Raw genomic sequence first — 21,870 nt, 5'->3', positions numbered from 1 at the left:
CCTGACTCTGAAATCCTGGGATACTTTGACAAAGAGTAGGGGTGTAACTGGCATCTGGCTAAATTTACCTGTTGGCCTCTGTCCATCATGGCCTCCTAATCATCCCTCTATCCTGATTGGCTTCATCTCTCAGTCTCCTCTCCACCAATCAGCTGGTGTGTGTTGTGGGCGTTCTGGAGAAATATGGCTGCCGTCACTTCATCCAGGTGGATGCTGCATATTGGTGGTGGTTGAGGAGATTCCCCCCTTCTATATATAAAATGCTTTGAGTGCCCAGATAAGTGCTATATAAATGTAATTAATTATTATTATGACATGATGAATAACAGCTCATCACAACCACAAGTTGAGAAGGTGCACAGTGTGATACACACAAACACTGAACACCACCATGCTGTGTTGTAGCGCTTCAGACCGGTCTTAAAACCATTTTTTTGAAGGTCTTTGACTTGGACAAAGTGTAAATAATTTGACCATGTATTACAGTGACTGTATGCCTCTAGGCTCTAATATGTACCTGTATTTTTTCTAAGGATTCAACATCTACCTCCCTCAGGAAAGCTGCTAAATGAAGAACAGAAACTTGCTATCGCCAACATGGTGATTGCTGATAATGAAATAAAACCGAAGGGCATCCCATAAAGCTACTCTGAGATCGGTCATTCATTTCTTGTATTGGAAAAAAAATGTTGAGAGGCTTCAATAGAAACACAATCTATGATCAATAAAACATACTGTCTATTGTATAAGGACAGACCTGACCTAAAATAATGCAGTTTCTGTCATTCATTCTGGTGTTAGTGTTTTTATGACATTGTGCTATGATTGACTAAATGTTCCGGTTGGAAAAGAACATGTGTTAAGTGTTTTGGTAGTGTATTGTACTTTGAACATTTATGTTGGAGTTTAATTTACATTTTGTGATTTTGAGAATGAAATTAAGTGTTTTGGCAATTGTGTGTTGTAGGTGTGTGTTGGCGTGTTAAAAGTTTAGGGAAATTGTTAAACATTGTCATAGCAATCGTAAAAATTCTAAAATCATTAATGTGATTGGATGTAAAACTTACTGCTTCAGATGCAATCAATAACTTATTTCTAATTATATTTAATTATTATGCCGGTTCAGAAATTAATGAGGTGTCAAAAATGTCATCAAAGTATGCTAAATATATTCTTGCAAAAAAGTATTTGTGTGAGATCTGCATTTTTATATTATAATGTGATTTACATAAGAAAGCAATATCACAAGAGCAAGAGAGCTGCTTTCAAAAACGTGAGCATGACTGCAAATATGATATACAAACATATACAAACATATATATATATATATATATATATATATATATATATATATATATATATATATATATATATATATATATATATAACATTATTCACTCATTTGTTTACCAATACACATGCATCTTCTGTACCAACTATGCAGTTCAAAGATGAATTTTGTTGTTAATGATTTCTTTTGATTGATAACATCTCTACATAGAGTGTTATTCTAGTTATATTTATTGAAAAATAAGTAATTTCTCAGGTGTTAATGTTAATCTTTATGAAGTTAAAGAGTGCTGATCTGGTCTTGGACATGTCTTGGTCTCGGATTAGGTGGTTTTGACTGCATCACTAATTAAAACAATTATGAGCTAATAACCATGTCATATTAATAGCCCAGATATCTAATCACTTGACATGGCCTCAAGCTGGACCAAGCTGGTCATTAGATCTAGAGATGATTGATCAGTTGGACTAACTAATGATGAACAATACTTCTAAAGCATTTATTTATCTAATATTAATCACAGCATTTATTAATACATTTTAAAGATCAAACGTTTATCAAAAGTCTATGATAATAACACTGAAATGATTAAAAAAGATTATCTGTATACAACCATTTGCTTAATCTCTGTTTATTGCACCATAACCAAAGGAAAAACTGAAACAAAAAGTCCCGTTAAGAGACAAAATATGACAGCAACAGTAAAACATACTGGAATCCTCTGAAAATGTGAAAATACTAACTGTAGGTATGAAGAAATCATCAAAATGTATGAACTTGCAATGAAGCCATAGTATAATAAAAACACATTTATTCCGCTGATTACTCTCACATGTCCACAACCGAGTATTCAAGTATTTCTCTAATTGCACAGGCACTGGATTCACATGGTATTTACAGAACGTTTTCAGCAGTTAGTAGAAATGTGTTTTGTAGTACAACAATGGCTGTAGAGAGCTGGACATAAACACCCAGAGCCTTCCCACCCTGAACTAAAGAGAAGACAAATGTTACAATGTACATGCATGTCTACACATACGCTGGAGCATATCATATTTACAAAATTATACTAAGCTCGATCAGCAAAACTAACATGACCTTGTGCTACTGCTGATGACAAAAACGGGTCAGTTAACTGTCATGTACTGCTTCTTTAAGGGCTGTGTAATTTCTTAAACCTTTCCATGATTATAAATGGATAGAAAACAAATTGAAGACTTTTAAATGATTCAGTGTGGTCAAAAAAAAAAAGCAGGAAAGCCAGAAACAGAGAACTAAACATCATTCACTTACTCATCTGAGCACAACAAAACATTGTGTCAAAATGTTGTTTTAATATCAAGAAAATTCTAGTCACTCATAGATTTGACATGATTTAATCAGCATCCTTGTGCAATTTAAGGGCTACATTTATAGGTCACATGTGGGTGAAAATGCAGCAGTCACTGACAATGTGGATTATTCATATTTGAATTTTTGATATCACCTTAAATTTCACTGAGACTAGAGTTGGCAAATCCAGATTGATGCGAGTTCTTAAATGTTAAGGACATTTCTCTGAAATGCAGTAAACCATCAACTTGTTTCAAACATATACTGCACATTGTTACGCATCTACTCGCTAGCACAAATACTGCAACTTTTTTAACGTACCAGATGAATCGACCTCTGATTTCATGTAACAGATTGTGTAAGAGGCATGTTTGGAACAATAAATATGAAACTCAATAAATAACCTCTGATCAGCTAACATGACAGATGAGACACTTTTGGGAGACAACTCATATTTCACTCAAAGCTTTTTGTCCTAAATGAGGTCAATAAAAATGCATTACTATATGAATGCACAGCTCCTCTTATTCCTCCTTGTATGGAGAGCGTATAAAGAACTTTATTTTAAGACATGAAAGTCCACATATATTCAGACAAAGGTGCACATGTCATGTACAGCGGCGAAAGAGTTTGTGAAGCTGTAGTTCCTCAAAAGATTGAACCTTCTTTAGCTGCAAATATTTCAGCAAACATTCGCTGTAGGATTCGCTCATTTCTTAAAACAGCTGATATATCTCTAAAGTTCAGAAAATTTCCCAAAGGGACAGTAAATACTGGTTAAATGATGTTCTGTAAAGACATGGAAATATAAGCGTTTTTGTTATCAGATCAGTTATAACAGTGGTTCCCAACTGGTTTTGCTTTGCATCTCACATAAGACATTAAATGCAACACAGGAATAAAGTTATTTACCATAAAAATATATTTTTTTTCCACTGAAAATTATTATTAGGAACTATATAAGAACTACATAAGCCAAATATGCCCCATTTTTAACCTGATAAAAATTACCATTTAAACGTTTGATTTATTTTTATAAAATATATAATATTAATAGTAATAATAATAATTATTATTGCATAGACCAATAATATTCCAAATGATATAAATAGGAAAATTTTGAAAAAAGTAAACAATAAAAGTTTATAATAATTATTTATAATTAATATTTATAATTATTATTATTACATATCTATCTTATTTTATGTAGTTGCATTTTATTATAATCTGCTATAATAATATTTGTATTATAGTTTATAATTATTTGCATTTAAAGGTGCACTGTGTAAATTTTAGTGGCATCTAGTGGTGAGGTTGCGAATTGCATGGGATATGCAATGCTTACCCCTCCCTTGTGAAGCACATAGAGAAACTACGGTGGCCGACACAGGACAAATATTTCATCGTCTGAGACAGCAGAGAGTAGCTAGCGCTCTATAAAGCAGTTTGTCCGTTTAAGGCTACTGTAGAAACATGACGGTGCAAAATGGTGACTTTACTGTAAGAGGACCCGTGGTGTATGGAGATAGAAATGGCTCATTCTAAGGTAATAAAAACATAACAGTTATGTATATTATATTGCATTTCTGTCATTAGATCCTCATAACTATTACACACTGCACCTTTAAGCGTTGCTTTTTATTTGCATCAGAAGTCTGTGACCCCATTTTTAGGTGACGCCGCACCAGTTGAGAACCACTGCTTTATAACGCCGACTGTTATATGTGAAGATCAGCTGATATTTTGGATCAAATAAATGCAGGACTGCTTTCTCTGTCTACTGTGTGTCCTTATTTTAACACATTGTCCATTGGTTGAGGAATGAGTCTTTGGAATTCACTGAATTCAGAAAAGTTTATCAACAAGAGCATCTCTTGCAAGACGTTCATGGTCTAGAGCTGTGGTGGGACTTGAAAGGACCCGCCGGGTGCAGCTGTTCAGTCTGTGCCCACTACCTCTGTGGGACTGTGCTCTCTGTGCGCAGATCGTCCTCTACTACGTTACTGTAGCCCTCCTTCTCAATGCAGTCGATAAGTACTTGGAGCACCAGGCGCAGCCGGCGGTCCATGGCCTCCAGATGAGGCTTAATGAGGATGGGCGTCAGTGTGTCAGTCTGTAGACTTTCCTCCATCAGAGCACTCAGTCTGAACTCGTCCTTAGCCAACAGCTGAAGCCGTAAATGAGTGGACTTCTTCACCCTGAGTCAAACAGATCAGTCAGAATCAATAACCAACAACTACAAAGCAATCAGAACATTTTGTGTGGATTTTAAAATTAGGATTTCAACTGATTCAAATATTTTTTATTTCATTTAAATCACAAAATAATTATGATAACAGTTCATAGACATCATTTATATTTATAAATAACAATTTAAAATCAGTTAAATAAGTAAGAGATAATCCACGTCTAGCTGTGCATTAAACAAAAAAGAAATAGTTTAATGTATAGTTAAAGCCCATTCACACCAAGAACGACATTTGACAGCATTGACAAGCTAAAGCTGTTGTTTGCAGCCCAATATTTGACCGGAAGTGTAAAATTATTTTCGCCAGTTACGGTTCTAGGGCAGTTACGGTAATAGCCTTCTGTCCCCGCTTTAAATCAGACAGAGATATAATAGTGTGGAAAGATTACATTTATTACAGCATTTATTTATTTATTTAGAGAGAAAGAGAGAGAGAGAGAGAGAGAGAGAGAGAGAGAGAGAGAGAGAGAGAGAGAGAGAGAGAGAGAGGGTGAGAGAGAGAGAGAGAGAGAGAGAGAGAGAGAGAGAGAGAGAGAGAGGGTGAGAGAGAGAGAGAGAGAGAGAGAGAGAGAGAGAGAGAGAGAGAGAGAGAGAGAGAGAGAGAGATGGTGATGCGTGTGTGAATTACTTGTGTCTGTGTCTCTCTCTACTAATGATGAAGCTGTGAGTTGAATTACTTCAATAACAGTTGCAGAGAAATATAATATAAGCGATTCATCATCAACGTTTTTATTAATAAAGTCACGTGACAGCATTGGTACGTTTCTGTGCTACTGAATGTTTGTGGGTGTGCTTTAAGAAACTACCTGTGCATTAAGTAGGGGATAGTGTACATCCAGCCGGTTGTTATCGCAGAATAAACCCCGACAGAGTGATCAGGACCCTGATGCAAAGCGGAGGGGTCTTGTGTCACTCTGAAGGGGTTTATTCTGCGATAACAACCGGCTGGATGTACATTATCCTGCTTATTACACGGCTACTTGTCTCAAGTAAATTAGACACTAAATATTCGGCCTTATTCATGAAACACGAGCAGAACGAATTTGTGTGTAAATCGTTTGTAAAGCCGCTCTGATGTAAATTTTCAGATTCACGAAAATGTTCGTATTTTCAAAATGTTAGTTGGTAACAAATTTACACCTGCTCCCTACCACATGTAAATGAAGCGTAAAACATTTGAACGTTTTGTGTTCTAATTAAGGCAAACTGATGACATTGCATTTTGATGCACTATGTAGGGCAGGCCTACCATAATAATATTTCAAGAGTTAATTTGTCCCGTTTTTTTGTAGTTTTTTTTTTGGTACTGTTTAATGTTGGGCAATAGGCAGCGTGTCACATCTGTTCAGTGTCTGGCAGTGTTGGGCAGTAGCGTCACTACTAGCTTAACTACATTTTTCAGTAGCGTGGTGGTAGCGTCGCTGTTTTCTCAATGAAATAGCTTTTCAGTAGCGAAGCTCTTCTGTTGATCAAGTAGTGCGGTAGCGTCCACACAAGCTAACGTTACATTTTCCCAAGCATTTCTGAGGATCAAGCTCAAATTGGAAACACAACTGATAAGAATGCGGATATACTTCACTTTCTACGTTCCTTTCTGCCACGCGCAGACGCGCACAGATGCGCGCGCGAGCCTTTCAAAGTACTCATTTGGCAGGGAGCGTGTAAAGACGGGATCTAGTTGACGTTTTTTTTTCCCTAGCGGTCTATTTGCTGTTGCACGCTCATCATCCGCGCGGTGACAAAAGAGAAACTGCAAAGTTTTAAAATCTATTGTGTCTCTTAAATAAACACCTCTTGTTAAAAGTATCTGGGTCCAGCCTGGCCACCTCTTGATATGAATGAATGAACGAAACTTGTTTCATGGATTAAGCCGGGATATCTTGGCCTACCATATCATACATATACAGATGAACATATACACACACACACTCTCGACACCAGGGGCCTATTGCACAAAACTAGGATAAGGGATTAAGCCGGGATATCTTGGTGATCTTGTCATTTTTATGCAAAATTTATTACACAGCTGTCATGTAAACATACCCTGAAAGCAAATAATATATATATATATATATTATATATATATATATATATATAATATATATATATAATATATATATATATATAATATATAATAATATATATATATTAGCGGATAAATTGAGCCGGGATAATATCCGCCAAAATATCCCTGGTTTTGTTAATATTATGGATCATATGGTTTTGATTTCGGACAGTTTTATGAATAACAAAAAAAAAAAAGGTGTGTCTATATGCTTGACTTTTATTAATCACTAAGATAGCAATGATATGAATGAAGTTGGTTCAATAAAAAAAAAAAAAAGTAGCTTAGATGTAGTAAACTACTTTTTTCAAGTTGCTGTAGCTTAGCTTGCTACATTTCCCAGGGGGTTAGCTTTAGTGTAGTGAAGCTTAATTTAATGTAGAGTAACTGGTAGCTTAGCTCACTACATTTTCCAAGTAGCTTACCCAACACTGGTGTCTGGCAATCTGTGGGACTTTTATGTTGAAGGTGTCTGTGTATTGTTCTGTGTCCTGTTTCCTGTAAAGTTTGTAGTTCTTGTAGTTTTTATGTTGATTAGTTTTCCCAGGTGTTTCCCATTTACCACTCCCCTTGTTATCTTGTTAGCCTTGTTCCCTGGTGTGTATTTATACCTCTGTGATTCAGTTGTTCTCTGTCAGTCATTGTTTGCTGTTATGCAGGTATATCTCAGTTCTCTGTTCCCTGTGTTTTCTTTTCGTTTGCTCAGTGGTATTTTGTTCCTGATTTTTGATTTTTTTTGGTTATTAAATTTCCCCTGCATTTGGATCCTGCTTCTCTGCCTGCAGTCTGTTATTTCCCATCCTGTGACACAGCGCTCGTCACTGTCATTTTTTTACCAGGCCGTCCAATCACAGTGGAGGAGGGGCGGGACAAAAACTACGTTGACCAATCATCCCACTTATACACCAACCGAACGACAATAATAGAGAAGTTAATATTGCTTTTTACTGCATTTCTAAATTCAGTAATATTCTTTAAAATGAGATACTAGTAGACACACATTACTGCCATGGATATTCTGTATTAAAGTATCTCAGCTGGAAAAACGCAGCCCTTGCAAAGCGCTTTTAGTGCCACCAGCTGGCCGTTTTCAGAAGAGCACCAGGTGTTTAGCTGGCTAAAACATGCTTTGGTGGATAATTTAATATTTATTGCTAGTCATATGGCCAATTAGTCTCTTCAACATTTATGCAAAATTCTGGAGCCAAACCTGAGAAAGAATTCCAGAAGAGTCCACAGCGTTCCTGGTCACGTCATTTGCTGTTGTATTTCATGGGCAGGGATTATGCTAACTATGAATGAGCGTGCATGCGCATCCTATTTACGCATGTTTGGAATTCACTAATATATACACACGTTTAACTAACGAGTCTGTGGCGTTTGTGAATCTGGAGGAGAGTTTTCGCAAAGGTCCATTTTACGCGCAAATTACTCAGAATTTGCTCATATATTTACGAAAGTTTCATGAATAAGGCCCATTGTCTTTAAATATTTTATTAGCTCTTACCCAAAGCTTCCACAAAGAAAAACAGTTCCAAACTGCTTTAAGCTTTTATTTATTGCTGAAGATTTGTTTTTTACTAGGGCTATATGTTACAAATTAATAAATTAAACTAAGCCCATGATTTACTCACCCTCAAGTCATCATAGGTGTTTATGACATTCTTCTTTCAGACGAATACAATCAGAGTTGTATTTAAAAAGTCCTGACTAACATTAATCAAAGCAGTAGTTGTCAGTTAGCTGTTTTTGAAGTCCATAAAAAATGCAGCTGTCCGTTAAATAACGTGCTCCACACGGCTCCGATGGGTCAATAGAGGCCTGTGTGTTTATGTAAGAAAAAGATCCATATTTAAAACTTTATAAAGTAAACCCTTGGAGTCTTCCATGTAACCCATGGTGGTTAAGTGTATTACAGTGAGATGGCACCAGACAGTCAATGACAGCGTTAAGCATTTAAGTAGTACCGGTCAAGATAACGCGTAGTACCCGGACGAGTGGTGTGTTATTCAACTTTGGCGGTTGTTATCTGGGAATAAAATACCACTGGAATGCACGATTGACCAATCAGAATAAAGTATTTCACAGAGCCATGTAATAAATGGTTTTATTACATGGCTCTGTGGAATACTTGATTCTGATTGGTCAATCGCGTATTTCAACGGTATGTGATTCCCAGATAACAACCGGTAAAACTGATAACACAAGCTCATCCGGGAAACAGTTGGTGCTTGCGCATTCTAGGAATGTTTTTTCTTTGTGGAAGTTTTGCGTTTGGAGAGCTAATCAAATATGAAAACTCAAATCAATATTTTGTGTACAATTATTAAATGATGTCATCCGGGTTTCACGCTCTCTTGTTTCATACAAATGCAGTTGCTGCCATTTTGCACACTGTAATTTATTATAAGATAAACAGGGTGTGATTTTAAAACATCCCAAATCAAGATCTCTTATCCCCATAGTTATTTATGTGCCGAAATGCCATGTAATAAGTGAAATGAACCATATCCTTTAAATGTCCACTTAGTTTGAACTTGCCACCTGCTAGCAACTGCTTTCTCCACAGAAACTTTGTGTTTAAAGAGCTAATAAAATATAAAATATTAAGTCAATATATCGTGTCTAATTTTTACTTGTGTGGCAAGTAGCCGTGTAATAAGTCTCATAATGTACATCCAGCTGGTTGTTATCGCAGCATAAACCTCTTCAGAGTGATGCAAGACCCCTTCGCTCTCTGGGTTTATTCTGCAAAAACAACAGGCTGGAGGTACATTATCCCTTACTTAATGCACAACTTCCAGCCAATCAAAATGATGTATTTAGACAGACCATGATATAATACATAATAAGATAACCTTTCCTACACTTTATTGCGTCATTGCGTCATCCCAGGGACAATTTTTCCAGCATCCCTCCAAATCCCCAGCTCCTCTATTCCACTCATTCTCCCTAAAGTACTCTTCTAAGTACCGTTAGAAGGGGTTGAGCTCGAACCAAGCCTCAGGTTTGAGCCTCCTTCGAAGACATTCATTCATTTCTACCATACAAAGGGGCTGACTTTGGTTAAATGCCAAATTCACATTGACACATTAACTTTGACAGTCTTGATCTAAACAACTTTTGGGGATTCTTGCGGTGACATGACAAATACTGAATAATACATAATGAATAATACTGACCTGCAGCACTGACTCAAAGGCACCAGGATGGAGAGCTCATCGTGAGAATGTTTACCAAAGCTGGAGGTTAAGAGACGAATCAGACAGAAATGACATTTATATTCATTTAAGAGGCTTTTTTTATCAACAGTTGAGTAAAAAAAGAGAATAATGTCTTACCCTCTTCCATTATCAAGGTGAATAATGAAAGTTTCATTCCCAAATTTTTCAAAAGTCTCATAATGATGACGATCCATATTTCCTGTGTAGATATATAAATATTAACATTTATTATATAAATACCGTTAATTCATTTCAGCTTAAAGGGTTAGTTCACCCAAAAATTAAATTTATGTCTTTAATGATGTCGTTCCACACCTGTAAGACCTCGGAACACAGTTTAAGATATTTTATATTTAGTCCGACAGCGTATCTAAGTGTATGCACACTATACTGTCCATGTCCAGAAAGGGAATAAAAACATCATCAAAGTAGTCCATATGTGACATCAGTTAGTTAATTAGAATCTCTTGAAGCATCGAAAATACATTTTGGTCCAATAATAACAAAAACTACGACTTTATTCAGCATTGTCTTCTCTTCCGTGTTTTTTTTCAAACCTCAAATAAAGATTCAAACGGTTATGAATCAGCGTATTGATTCATGATTCGGATCACCAATGTCAGTGATTTCAGCAGTTTGGCAGTTTGACACGCGATCCAAATCATGAATCAATCCGCTGATTCATGACCATTTAAATCTTTATTTGAGGTTTAAAAACAAATGCGGAAGAGAAGACAATGCTGAATAAAGTCGTAGTTTTGTTATTTTTGGACCAAAATGTATTTCCGATGCTTCAAGAGATTCAAATTAACTAACTGATGTCACATATGGACTACTTTGATGATGTTTTTATTACCTTCTAGACATGGAGAGTATAGTGTGCATACACTTAGATACGCTCACAGACTAAAGATCTTAAACTGTGTTCTGAAGATAAACGGAGGTCTTATGGGTGTGGAACGACAATAGGATGAGTCATTAATGACATCAATTGCATTTTTGGTTGAATTAACCCTTTGAGTTCTGTGTTCAAGTACAAATGATGCACTGTGAAATCGTCTTACCCATGAGGAAATCAAAAATGGTCATGTCCATGATGTCCAGCAGGCGTGTGCCGCTGTCATAGGGTGGCGTCTGCTTCACCTCTTCACAATAATCTGGATCCACTTCCCACCTACAAACACACACACATTGTGAATTGTGGGGACATTCCATGGGCGTAATGGTTTTTATACCGTACAAACTGTATTTTCTATCCCCCTACACTGCCCCTTTCCCTAAACCTAAGCATTACAGTTCACATATTTACTTTCTCAAAAAAAATAATAATAATAATAATTCCCCATTGCAAAATGGGGACATGAGGTAATGTCCTCATAAGTCACCCTCTCCTTGTGATACATCATACCCATGTCATTAAACACGCACACGCACACGCACACACACACACACACACACACACACACACACACACACACACACACACACACACACACACACACACACACACACACACACACACACACACACACCATTAGCTTACAGTAACACACACACACTCTGTACAAAGAAAACCATGCTGAAGGTCACTGTAATGAGACACTTGAGGGCTATCATGATAATCTAAGATGATTAAAAGTGAGTAGACAAAACATGCTGCATGGTAAATATATTATTAGTCCGGTGTTTTATAATAAATATGTCCTATATTTCAGCCTCTAAATCAATTATTTCAGCACGGTTCCAATGAAAGTGCTTCATGTGATGACAGGTGGTCTTTAAGGGTGCTTTCACACTAGCGCTTTTTGTGCTCACACAGGTTGCATTGACGTCAGAGTTTGGTTCGTTTTGGATGATGTGAGCGCTGTTTTCTGAACTCGGGTGCACATCCGCACACTTCTCCAATCTGTCACCTGATGGATTTGGGTTCTCTGCCACTGTCGCCTCTGGGTTGCTTAATTTGGGACATTTACTATATATATATTCAACAATATTATTGATTTTACTTCACTGACACTATTAGAGAACTGAACTCAGCTGAGCTGGACGATGACATCATTTTTTCCAGAAATGTTTTATAGAATCAGTTAACCCATTTAATAATTGATGATCTTTACAACGGAACTGTCATCACTGTAAAGGCGCTTCGAAACAATCTCCATTGTTTAAAGTGTTATAGAAATAAAGCTGGCTTGACTTGGCTATTGATGATGTATGATTTGACAGAACTGTGTATTTTCACTCACTTTCCAGCCACGCGTGACTGACACTGCAAACAGAGAGAGAGAGTATATCTCATTTCTGCTCGTCTTCAGCAGAAATGGACTCCTGCGTTCTTTTGAACATTTGCAGTACATTCGCAGAAGACAGACTGTTATGTGCTGGTGCTTTGAAAACAAAAATCTAAATATAAAAGTGAGGTGAGCAATGCTTCACATTTTGCCGCATTCTCCTGCCTGCGTCAGGGTTAAACAGCAAACACCAAGTGTGAAAGCACCCTGCAGCTAGCACTAATATGTAGATATATATTAACATTTCTTGAGATGTATTTCTCTAAATGACATATGCTGTGTGTTCCTCACTCTGCTTTCTTGCGTTTGTGATAGGATCGTCTCCAAGGGTTTCTCCAGGTCCTGCGCTTGGCCAGTGCCAGGTCAGGCAGAAAAGCTGCTAGAGAGCCCTCGATTTGGTCAGGCTTCCCGCACAGAGCATGCTCGGTGGAGCAGTAGTACGAACATTCACCGTAGAAACAGATGTTATTGGCTGCAGGGATGATAGAGCATGATAAAAACAGACAAACAGTTCAATATATTTAACATTATGCTTTTAAAGTCAACATTAAATCAAAATGCATGTTCCTGGCATTAGTATGCACGATTTCCATAAATTAAATGTTTTAGTAAAAATGTATATTTAGCTCAGTATTTCTGTTTATTTACTCTGTATTGATATATTGTTTTATATAAATGAAAATTAGAAATGATCATGCATCCTCCTAGACTGGGTAAACCCAGACTGATCTGCCGGCGATTTCACTTCGGCCTGCAGCTTAGGCTGTAATCCTGTACATATTTCTATCCTGCTTGTGTTACAAATTTGCGGGGACCAATCACACACCGGCTTATCCTGGCGTGCTATTAGCGGGTTTATCACAATGAAGGATAGAGAAGCAATGGATCGTTGGTCTGATTGGTTGAAGGACTATCCAATTGCGTACTGAGTCATTTGAACTATGCCCGTTGATCACGCCTCTTGTGCAGTAGAAAATACAGAGCAGTCTCCCCTTAAAAGATTGAGCTTGGTCTGGTGATAGCCAGATAAGCATTCTCCTTAAACACTTAGTGAAAGTATGTGCCTAGGTTATTTTTAACTAGAAATGTAGTGTTGTACTTGCATTAAGCATTTAAAGTCGACTTTACAACACTGGCCGTTTGGTTCATCTAATTGAAAGGAAAAATCACAAATCACACATATTTATTAAAGCAAATAAATATTGAGATCAAACATTTTTTAGTATTCAAAGTTGAATTTAAATGATGATTTTTTCTTTTAAAATTATGTGGCAGGGTCAAATAATAGTTCATCAACATCAAAAACTATTTTCATTGTGATCAAACACCAGTTTGTGGAAATATTTTGTTTTGTGAAATAACTTTTATTCAACAACGATGCACTATGTGACAGTAACGACATTTATAATGTTACAAAAAAAATGTCTATTTCGAAAGAATGCTGTTCTCTTAAACTTTGTATTCATCAAATCATCTTGAAAAGATTTATCACAGTTGCCACAAAAACCTCAAGCAGCTGTTTTCAACATTGATAATAAGAAACGCTTCTTAAGCAGCAAATCATCAGATATTTTTAGAGGGATCGTGTAACATTGAAGACTTGAGTAATGACTGCTGAAAATACAGTTTTGCCTTCACAGAAAAAAAAATTAAATAGAAAAAAAGTTATTTTTAACTGTAATATTAGGCCTGTTTCACAATAAGGGTAGTGAACATATCTTAAAGGGATAGTTTACCCCAGAATGAAAATTCTGTAATCATTTACTCACCCTCAAGTTGTTCCAAACCTGTATACATTTCTTTGCTCTGTTGAACACAAAGAAATATATTTTGAAAAATGTGGGAAACTGAACAAATTTGGGGCACTATTGTCTTCCATAGTATTTTTTTGTTCGTACTATGGAAGGCAACTTCCATAGTGCCCCAAAGTGGCCTGGGTACAAACTTTCTACAAAATATCTTTCTTTGGGTTCAGCAGAACAAAGAAATGTATACAGGTTTGTAACAACCTGAGGGTGAATAAATGAACATTTTCATTTTTGGGTGAACTATTCCTTTAATTCTAGCCTATCAAGGGGATTATTTAGCCCAAGTCTGAAGTTGGTGTCAAATGAGGTCTCACTTGACAATGATTTGACCAACAGCGCCATCTACTGGTCGCCTACAGCAGCAAGAGAAAATAACGACAGAAGTGATGAGAGTGGTGAGAAAGTGACTGCTGAATGTTGAGTACCTGGTGAAATGAAAAAGGTTCTCCATAGTTTTTTGTCACGAGTCACATCTCTGATCTCTTTGGTCATATTCACCAGTCGCCCAGTCACTGGCGGCACTCGGCGGAAATCCAGGATCCTGACCATCAACCAATGAGACATGCATTAGTTTTTACATGGATACCACATAGCCTACAGATTGTTGAAGATATGTAAACATTCCCCCCCCCCCCCCCCCCAAATATATACATATTTGCTCAACTAACCAAATTCATAGAGAATTGTGGGAAAAGACAAGGGAGGTAAAATTGTTAATAACTTTCACCAGTAGAGGTCGCTCATACTACATAAAATACCCTTCATAGATGGTGAATACTAAATCAGCCTGTCACGGGATGAAACATTTCTTTCTTATCAAAACCCTTTTATTTACTGTATATTTCATTCAGAGGAAATTATTTTATTTTTTCAGAATTTACCGTATCTTTGATGGAACTGACCTTGCACAATGCAGGATTTATTGCTGAATGTAACAAATTGCGTCGGCTTTCTTTCTGACTGAACTGGTTATGTGTGAGCGTGGCCTGCTCATCCATGTTTTAAAACATGTTCACCCTTCGTGCAAGTGTAGGCTCTCTGCTGACAGGGCAACTTAAATAAAAACACCCTGGAAACAACTAATGGACGGGGCCTAAGGGATAAAAGCACTTGAAGCTACTAATTGCCCAGTCATGCTGACAGAGATGACAGAGAGAGTTTGTGTGCGGGAGCGTTTCCCTCCGCTCTGACTGTCCGATGCATAACTCTGTGGGAACTGTGGGGCAAATGAAAAGTTGTCCCTTCAAGCCTCCTTCAATCCAGTCTTCCTCCACAAAGCCACGCTACAATAAGCGTTTCCCATCAACTAAAATCAGATAATTAATGGTACGTTGTCAGATATAGCCGTGGTGGGCTTGCGAGGACAGAGAGGCCCACTGGGTGATGCCGCTTTAAAATAGAAATAACAACCTGCACTTTTGTCTAACCCAGATGAACTTTATTTAGAAAAGCTGGTGTTTTTTTCATGTTCTTGGTTTGCGCTTTCTACCCACACACATGCCTGTGTGTTCTGACTGGATTTTACTCCCGGCCAGATGTGCAGAAGTGAGGCGGACAGGGCCGGGCTGGCCTGCTGAATGATTATATTGTGCCCAAGACTCATGCTGGGTTCAGTCTGACTCATGCTCGCGCTGCCGGAGAGAGGAGGATCAGGGTACAGACCCGTGCCGGCTGGAGAACAGCACAGGACACGCCAATCACCTGAGGGACCTTCAGATCTTTATGTTTGGGCCTCCTCTCCCAAGAAACAATAGATATTACACTTCAAAAATCATCTTCTTAATGAGTATTTGTTTTCTAGCTAAAATAAGCATTCAATACAATACAATTCACATACAACATAAATGTGTGAAAAGCAAAATTGTGTAAGATAATAAGACTAAATATATATATTTTTTAAACATTAATTTCTTATACTATTCTTAATATTTATTTCTTATATCTTATTTGATTAAAAGTACAGTAAAACAACAATATTAAGAAATATATTTACAATTTAACTGTTTTCTTTGGTAATATTTTTTACAGTAATTATTTATATTAATAAAATGTATTCCTCTGATCACATGATTCTTCAGAAATCTCTCTCTCTCTCTCTCTCCCTCTCCCTCTCCCTCTCTCCCTCTCCCTCTCCCTCTCTCTCTCTCTCTCTCTCTCTCTCTCTCTCTCTCTCTCTATATATATATATATATATGGATTTCTGTTAATTAGATTGAATCAATCAAGAAATTCAATTTGGCCAAATTAAAAATTTGGATGTGATCATTCACTAGAAAATGTTCAATTGGAGACATATATATATGTCATAATTCTTCAAAAAGTTCAAAAGAACAGCATTTCTTTGTAACGTTATAAATCTTTTTACTGTCACTTTTGATCAAATTCAGAATGAATCAGAATGTGTGTTTTATTCTCCAAGTGTGCACAAGTGTGCACACACAAGGAATGTTGAATACAGACATATAGTATATACACAAGAGAATAGAGAGGAGGAATTAAATAAGTAGAATCCAATCAAAACTTAAAAGAAAAAAAGTAGAAGGTAAAAAACCTTAAATAATATATATCTATATGGAGTTGATGGAGTGTACCTACACATATGAAAATGTATGAAAATGATCTGTATTTACATGATAAATATTCTATGCCTAATGCCTGGTTTGCCTAAACATCATAAGGATATTGTTTCACTCCTGATAGTTGTTCTATACAGCTAGAAAGTATCAGGAGTGCAACCTTGCTGAATTTATCATAATATAATATAATATAATATAATATAATATAATATAATATAATATAATATAATATAATATAATATAATATAATATAATATAATATAATATAATATATTTCTCATGTTTTTTGTCCAGTGGGCCTTTTCTTCGGCAGGGCCAGAACAATGTATCCGGCTGTGCACACCCATCACAATGATGAGGAGAAAATGAGAAGAGAATGGAAATAAACCATAATGGCAATAAATCCCAGAGTCTCAGATCACAATCGGGGGAAAATCTGACTCACATAGCAAACAACCAATAAACTCGGCTGAAACGAGCTGACAAGGACAGATGTACACGGGTTGTTGCGGCTGACACAAATTAAAGCCTCTCAATCACTAACTGACATTCATCAGAAGGGTAATCACCTATAAGCAGACATTGTTGGATGGAGCTCGATTGGCGATCAGATACTGACGGATGTGTTTGTGTTCATTCGGAGTGAGTCATTATGTTCTCTCTGGATTTGGTGTTTATGAGTGTAAATCTGCAGGTTTCAGACTGCTTACTGCCCTGAGATATGCTCACATACTGTACTTTCACACATACATATAAACAGAAGTTCAAACGTGCTGAAAACACGCAGGACACCACAAACGTTCACATTCACACACACACGAAACACTCTTGTGCAAACAAATGCGACCCCACAGGTTGATATACACAAGCAGACAACATATTTATAAGTGGCATGTGGTGCATGTATGCGTACATATATTTTCATGGGAATTCAAACATCTCATACACACTCTATTCATGCCAGAGGCTGACATTTATGGCACTTTACCTGTCTAGATGATATGCTGCGATCTCTGCATTGTGCCTCTCGAAATCGGAGAAGTAGAAGAAGTCCGGGGGTGTCTCCTGCTCCCGTGTCTGCCTGCAAGGCAAAGGTTAATCTGCTGTAAGCCCCTTTCATCAACACAGCCCCATAATCGCAACCCTAGCCCTTGAATCTAAAGCCACCCTGTCAAGAAAACTAACAGACACCCCTGCATTATCTCTGGATTGATGTCTGGAAGAAATTGTCTTTTCTTAACATATTTTTGAAAAAAGATCTCATTTTATTCACATAGTGTACACTGTAAAAAAAAAAAAAAGGAAAATGTACAGGTAATCTTCTGCCAGTACATTATCCAGTAATTTTAGTCAGTAATTATTTCCGTTAACCCTTAAAACACAAACTAATGCTAATGTAATGTAATTACAAAATACAGTTAAAACACCTGTAAAAATCAATACGGAAAATTCTTTCATATTTCAGTTCATTGTGCCCTATTTTTACGGACTTTATTTTACAGCGTAGCCTCTCCAATAATTTACAGAGACAAATCCTAAAAAGGTATTCATGCTAATACATTAATGCTTGTATATTAAAGATCATGAAATTGCTTAAAGAACACAGTATTCCTTCCTGTATTGACTTATTTCCGGTGGAAAGAGGATGTTTGGATGGGACATATCAAATGACTTGTCCTTTTCTTTTTCTTTTTTAATAGTAATCAATAGGCCTTGATCCACGATCTGCTAGTTGCTATTGTTAGCATTTGCAGGAGTTTTTAGGGGGAGGGACTTTTATGTCTAAGAGAGCATTTTATTTTACAGAAATACGTGTAGTGCAGGATGAGTCATCAATAATTACCCAGTCGGTTTTCACATAAATTTCTTATTTCTAAAGGATAATTTTGTTAGTGTTTAGGAGTACACTAGCATGATGGCTCTAAAACTAGCTTACATGTAGACTGGGTAAACTTAGCCTTATCTGTCGGCTATTTGATTTCGCCCCGCAACTCTGTCTGGAAACCTGTTAATTCTTACTGCTTCTGTTATAGTTTTGCGGGAACCAATCACAGCCTGACACGCTATTGCCGGGTTTAACTCGATGACAGATAGATGGGTCGTTGCCTGTTGATCGTGTGTCTCTTGTGGTCTGATTGGTTGAAGGACTATCCAGAATTATTCGAATAATGCCAGTTGATCACGCCTCTTATGCAGTAGAAAATACAGAGCAGAATCCCCGGACAAATGTTCAATTTTAAATTGACCTGGGTCTGGTCATGGACCTAAATGGACTCAAAGCCACACAACTTCTATTTTGTTTTCATGAGAACAAAATTATGATATTGTACATGAGCAGTTATTAACAGACTAAACAATACGAAAACCATCATTTAATCAATACTCGTAGGTCAATGGAGGACAGATCAAGTTCCAGGCAAACATTTCTCCACAGACAAGAGCCAGAGGAACTATTTTTAACCCAGGCCGACTTCATATGGTCCCGCTGAAATGTTTTCAGCAGACTCCATTTCAAACATACTTGAGATTTCTCTCTTCTCTCTCTCTCTCTCTCTCTCTCTCTCTCTCTCTCTCTCTCTCTCTCTCTCTCTCTCTCTCTCTCTCTCTCTCTCTCTCTCTCTCTCTCTCTCTCTCTCTCTCTCTCTCTCTCTCTCTCTCTCTCTCAAAGCTGTCTGAATGTCAGAACAATTAAATCCAGCTGGTTTCTTGCCTTTCTTAACAGTCTTAACATGTAAGGAGAACAGTTTAAACAATGACTTCTGTAGGAACTGAATCTTGTCACATTGCAACATCTTTGTGGTAAGGTAGCCGGCGAGAGGAGTGCCAGCTCTGTAATGGAAACAGATCCTTATCTTGGCGAAATCAGGCATTCAGTATCGTCCTCAGCTGGCGGCAGTCGTTCGAAGCGCAGCTGTAAGACTGACACGCTCACCGATCGTTAAATAACACAGCATGGGACCTGCCAAACGAGAGTCTCCAACTTCACATTCTTCTGCAGTTCGCTCCTCAGAGCCCCGGATAATATCGCTTCACTCGCCAACTGTGAACCTCTTTTCAGGCATGAAGAGAATTAAAATGGATTTGTGTTTCTGCCGGAAGAAACAGGCCTACTTCTGCAACAAACCCAGAAGCGTCCTGGAGATGAACCCATTGGATGCTTGCCCTCAGACGCTCAGATGTGTAATTGGCAGAGAAGTGTGCACGGGTGTTTCTTCGGCAAAGGGCACTTTTTTGTGGAAAATAAACTCCCCTAAAGCACCTTTCACTGTCACATTTTTTCCCCTCATTTGTCCACAAGCAACATCTGACAGTCTATTTACAAAGGCTGTAACCATGCTTTAGACATTAAGGGGACCAAAAGTTTTTTTTTTTTTTTTTTTTTAGGGGGTATAGAAATGTAAATGGAAAGTGTAAATGGAACTCGTGAGCAGAAAATGTGTTGTTTGGTGACTTTCAATCCAAAGAAGGCGATTCAGTTCGAGTTCATGTTCAACTTGCAATGCCGATTTGTCTCGTGGTGGCAAGGATCCTAAACAATACACAACATCAACATCACCGCTGTTAAAACATTTGCTTATGAAACATCCAAAAGAATACGAGTTGTGAATGAAGTAATCTACTGACAGCAGCCAAAATGCAGCAACCTCAGGTACAGTGTAACAAATATCCACTGTAGGCGAGGTTGAGAACCCAAGTGCAGTTTTATTTATTTAACTTAAATCCAAACATAAACGTAAAACAAAGGCTTGGCAAAAACAAACAAAAGACTTGACTTGATTAAACTTGACTTGACATAAACTTGACTTGACCAAACAAACTCTCACCGACAGTAGCATTAAACATTCAATAACCGACCAAGACTATATATGGCAAACATGAGGGCTTATGCTGCCTTCACGTGCTATCGGAATTATCATAAATACAAGTTTTTGAGGTAAAAATTGCACATGAACGCCTTTTGATGTCGTGTTTACCACTGGGAAGTTCGGAAATAATTTTAATAGCCAAGTTCCCGAGATGGGCAGGGCATAACCATTAAAAATGGCATATGGGAGAATAATTTCTGCTGTGGTAGATGTTTAATTTTTTTTTTCCACAACAATTTAATTGTCTTGCCTTAATGGACTAAGGATTGGAGTAGTTTTCAGCATATAGGCGAACCCCCAAAATCTTGGATTTGTTGCATCCCTAACTACAACTAGAAACGATACACAATATAAATCTTGTCAACATGAGATATTTAGGCCTATTCACAAACAAGCTCTTCGCCAACACAATTGTCTCTTGGAAATACTGTACTTTAGGTGTAAATGTTTGTTGCGATAAATTGTAAGGTATAATATAATAGATCATTATAACATTAAATATGGTTTATGTTTTTCATAATTTTAAAAATGTAATTTTAAGATTGAAAAAAATAGACTACTGATCAAAAGTTAGATTTTTTTTCCAAAGATATTTGCACTTTTTGCATGCATGCCTTACACTGTTCAAAAGTGAAAGTAAAGACATTTATAGGGTTGCAAACGATTTCTATTTCATATAAATGCTGTCCTTTTTATCTTTATATTTAGCAAAAATCCTAAAAAGAATATTATCATAGTTTTCACAAAAAGCAACAACTGTTTATAGAATTGATAATAATAACAAATGTTTCTTGAGCAGCAAAACATCATATTAGAATGATTTCTGAAGGGACACTGAAGACTTGAGTTTAGCTTTGCCATCACAGGAAAATACATTCAAATAGGAAACATTTTGAATTACAATATAATGTCTTTCAAAAACATTAAAATAATATAATGTATTTAGAATAATATTCTATATACAACATTTTTAAAGAACCTCCCCAAAAGAAACTTCTTCCAAATCTGCTAGTTTGAACAAAAATCCTAACTGGACATAAAAGTATCTGAAGGAAATCTGTGCACTTGTGTGACAGTGCACCACAATTCCACTTGCTTTAGCTAATTTTTTTAGTACTCTGGGAACCGCACCAGCCAGCTATTATGATAGCTCACTGTCTAATGCACTG

General features: G+C 37.0%; 1 protein-coding gene across 1 annotated transcript in view; it reads right to left on the bottom strand.

The window, feature by feature from the left end:
• Positions 1-3,799: 3,799 nt before the first annotated feature.
• Positions 3,800-21,870, bottom strand: part of fam20cb (FAM20C golgi associated secretory pathway kinase b) — a 72,525-nt gene continuing 54,454 nt past the window's right edge. Inside the window, exons 4-10 of the mRNA XM_067429436.1 lie at positions 17,824-17,916; positions 14,685-14,800; positions 12,743-12,923; positions 11,225-11,334; positions 10,278-10,359; positions 10,119-10,178; positions 3,800-4,821 (exon numbers count right to left, since the gene is read on the bottom strand). Of these exons, the coding sequence (XP_067285537.1) occupies positions 4,575-4,821; positions 10,119-10,178; positions 10,278-10,359; positions 11,225-11,334; positions 12,743-12,923; positions 14,685-14,800; positions 17,824-17,916 (889 nt within the window). The 3' untranslated portion in view covers positions 3,800-4,574. The remainder of the gene's footprint in view (positions 4,822-10,118; positions 10,179-10,277; positions 10,360-11,224; positions 11,335-12,742; positions 12,924-14,684; positions 14,801-17,823; positions 17,917-21,870) is intronic.

Source organism: Pseudorasbora parva, chromosome 21, assembly GCF_024679245.1.
Source record: "Pseudorasbora parva isolate DD20220531a chromosome 21, ASM2467924v1, whole genome shotgun sequence".
NCBI lineage: Eukaryota > Metazoa > Chordata > Actinopteri > Cypriniformes > Gobionidae > Pseudorasbora > Pseudorasbora parva.
This window is presented reverse-complemented; position numbering and strand designations above follow the sequence as displayed.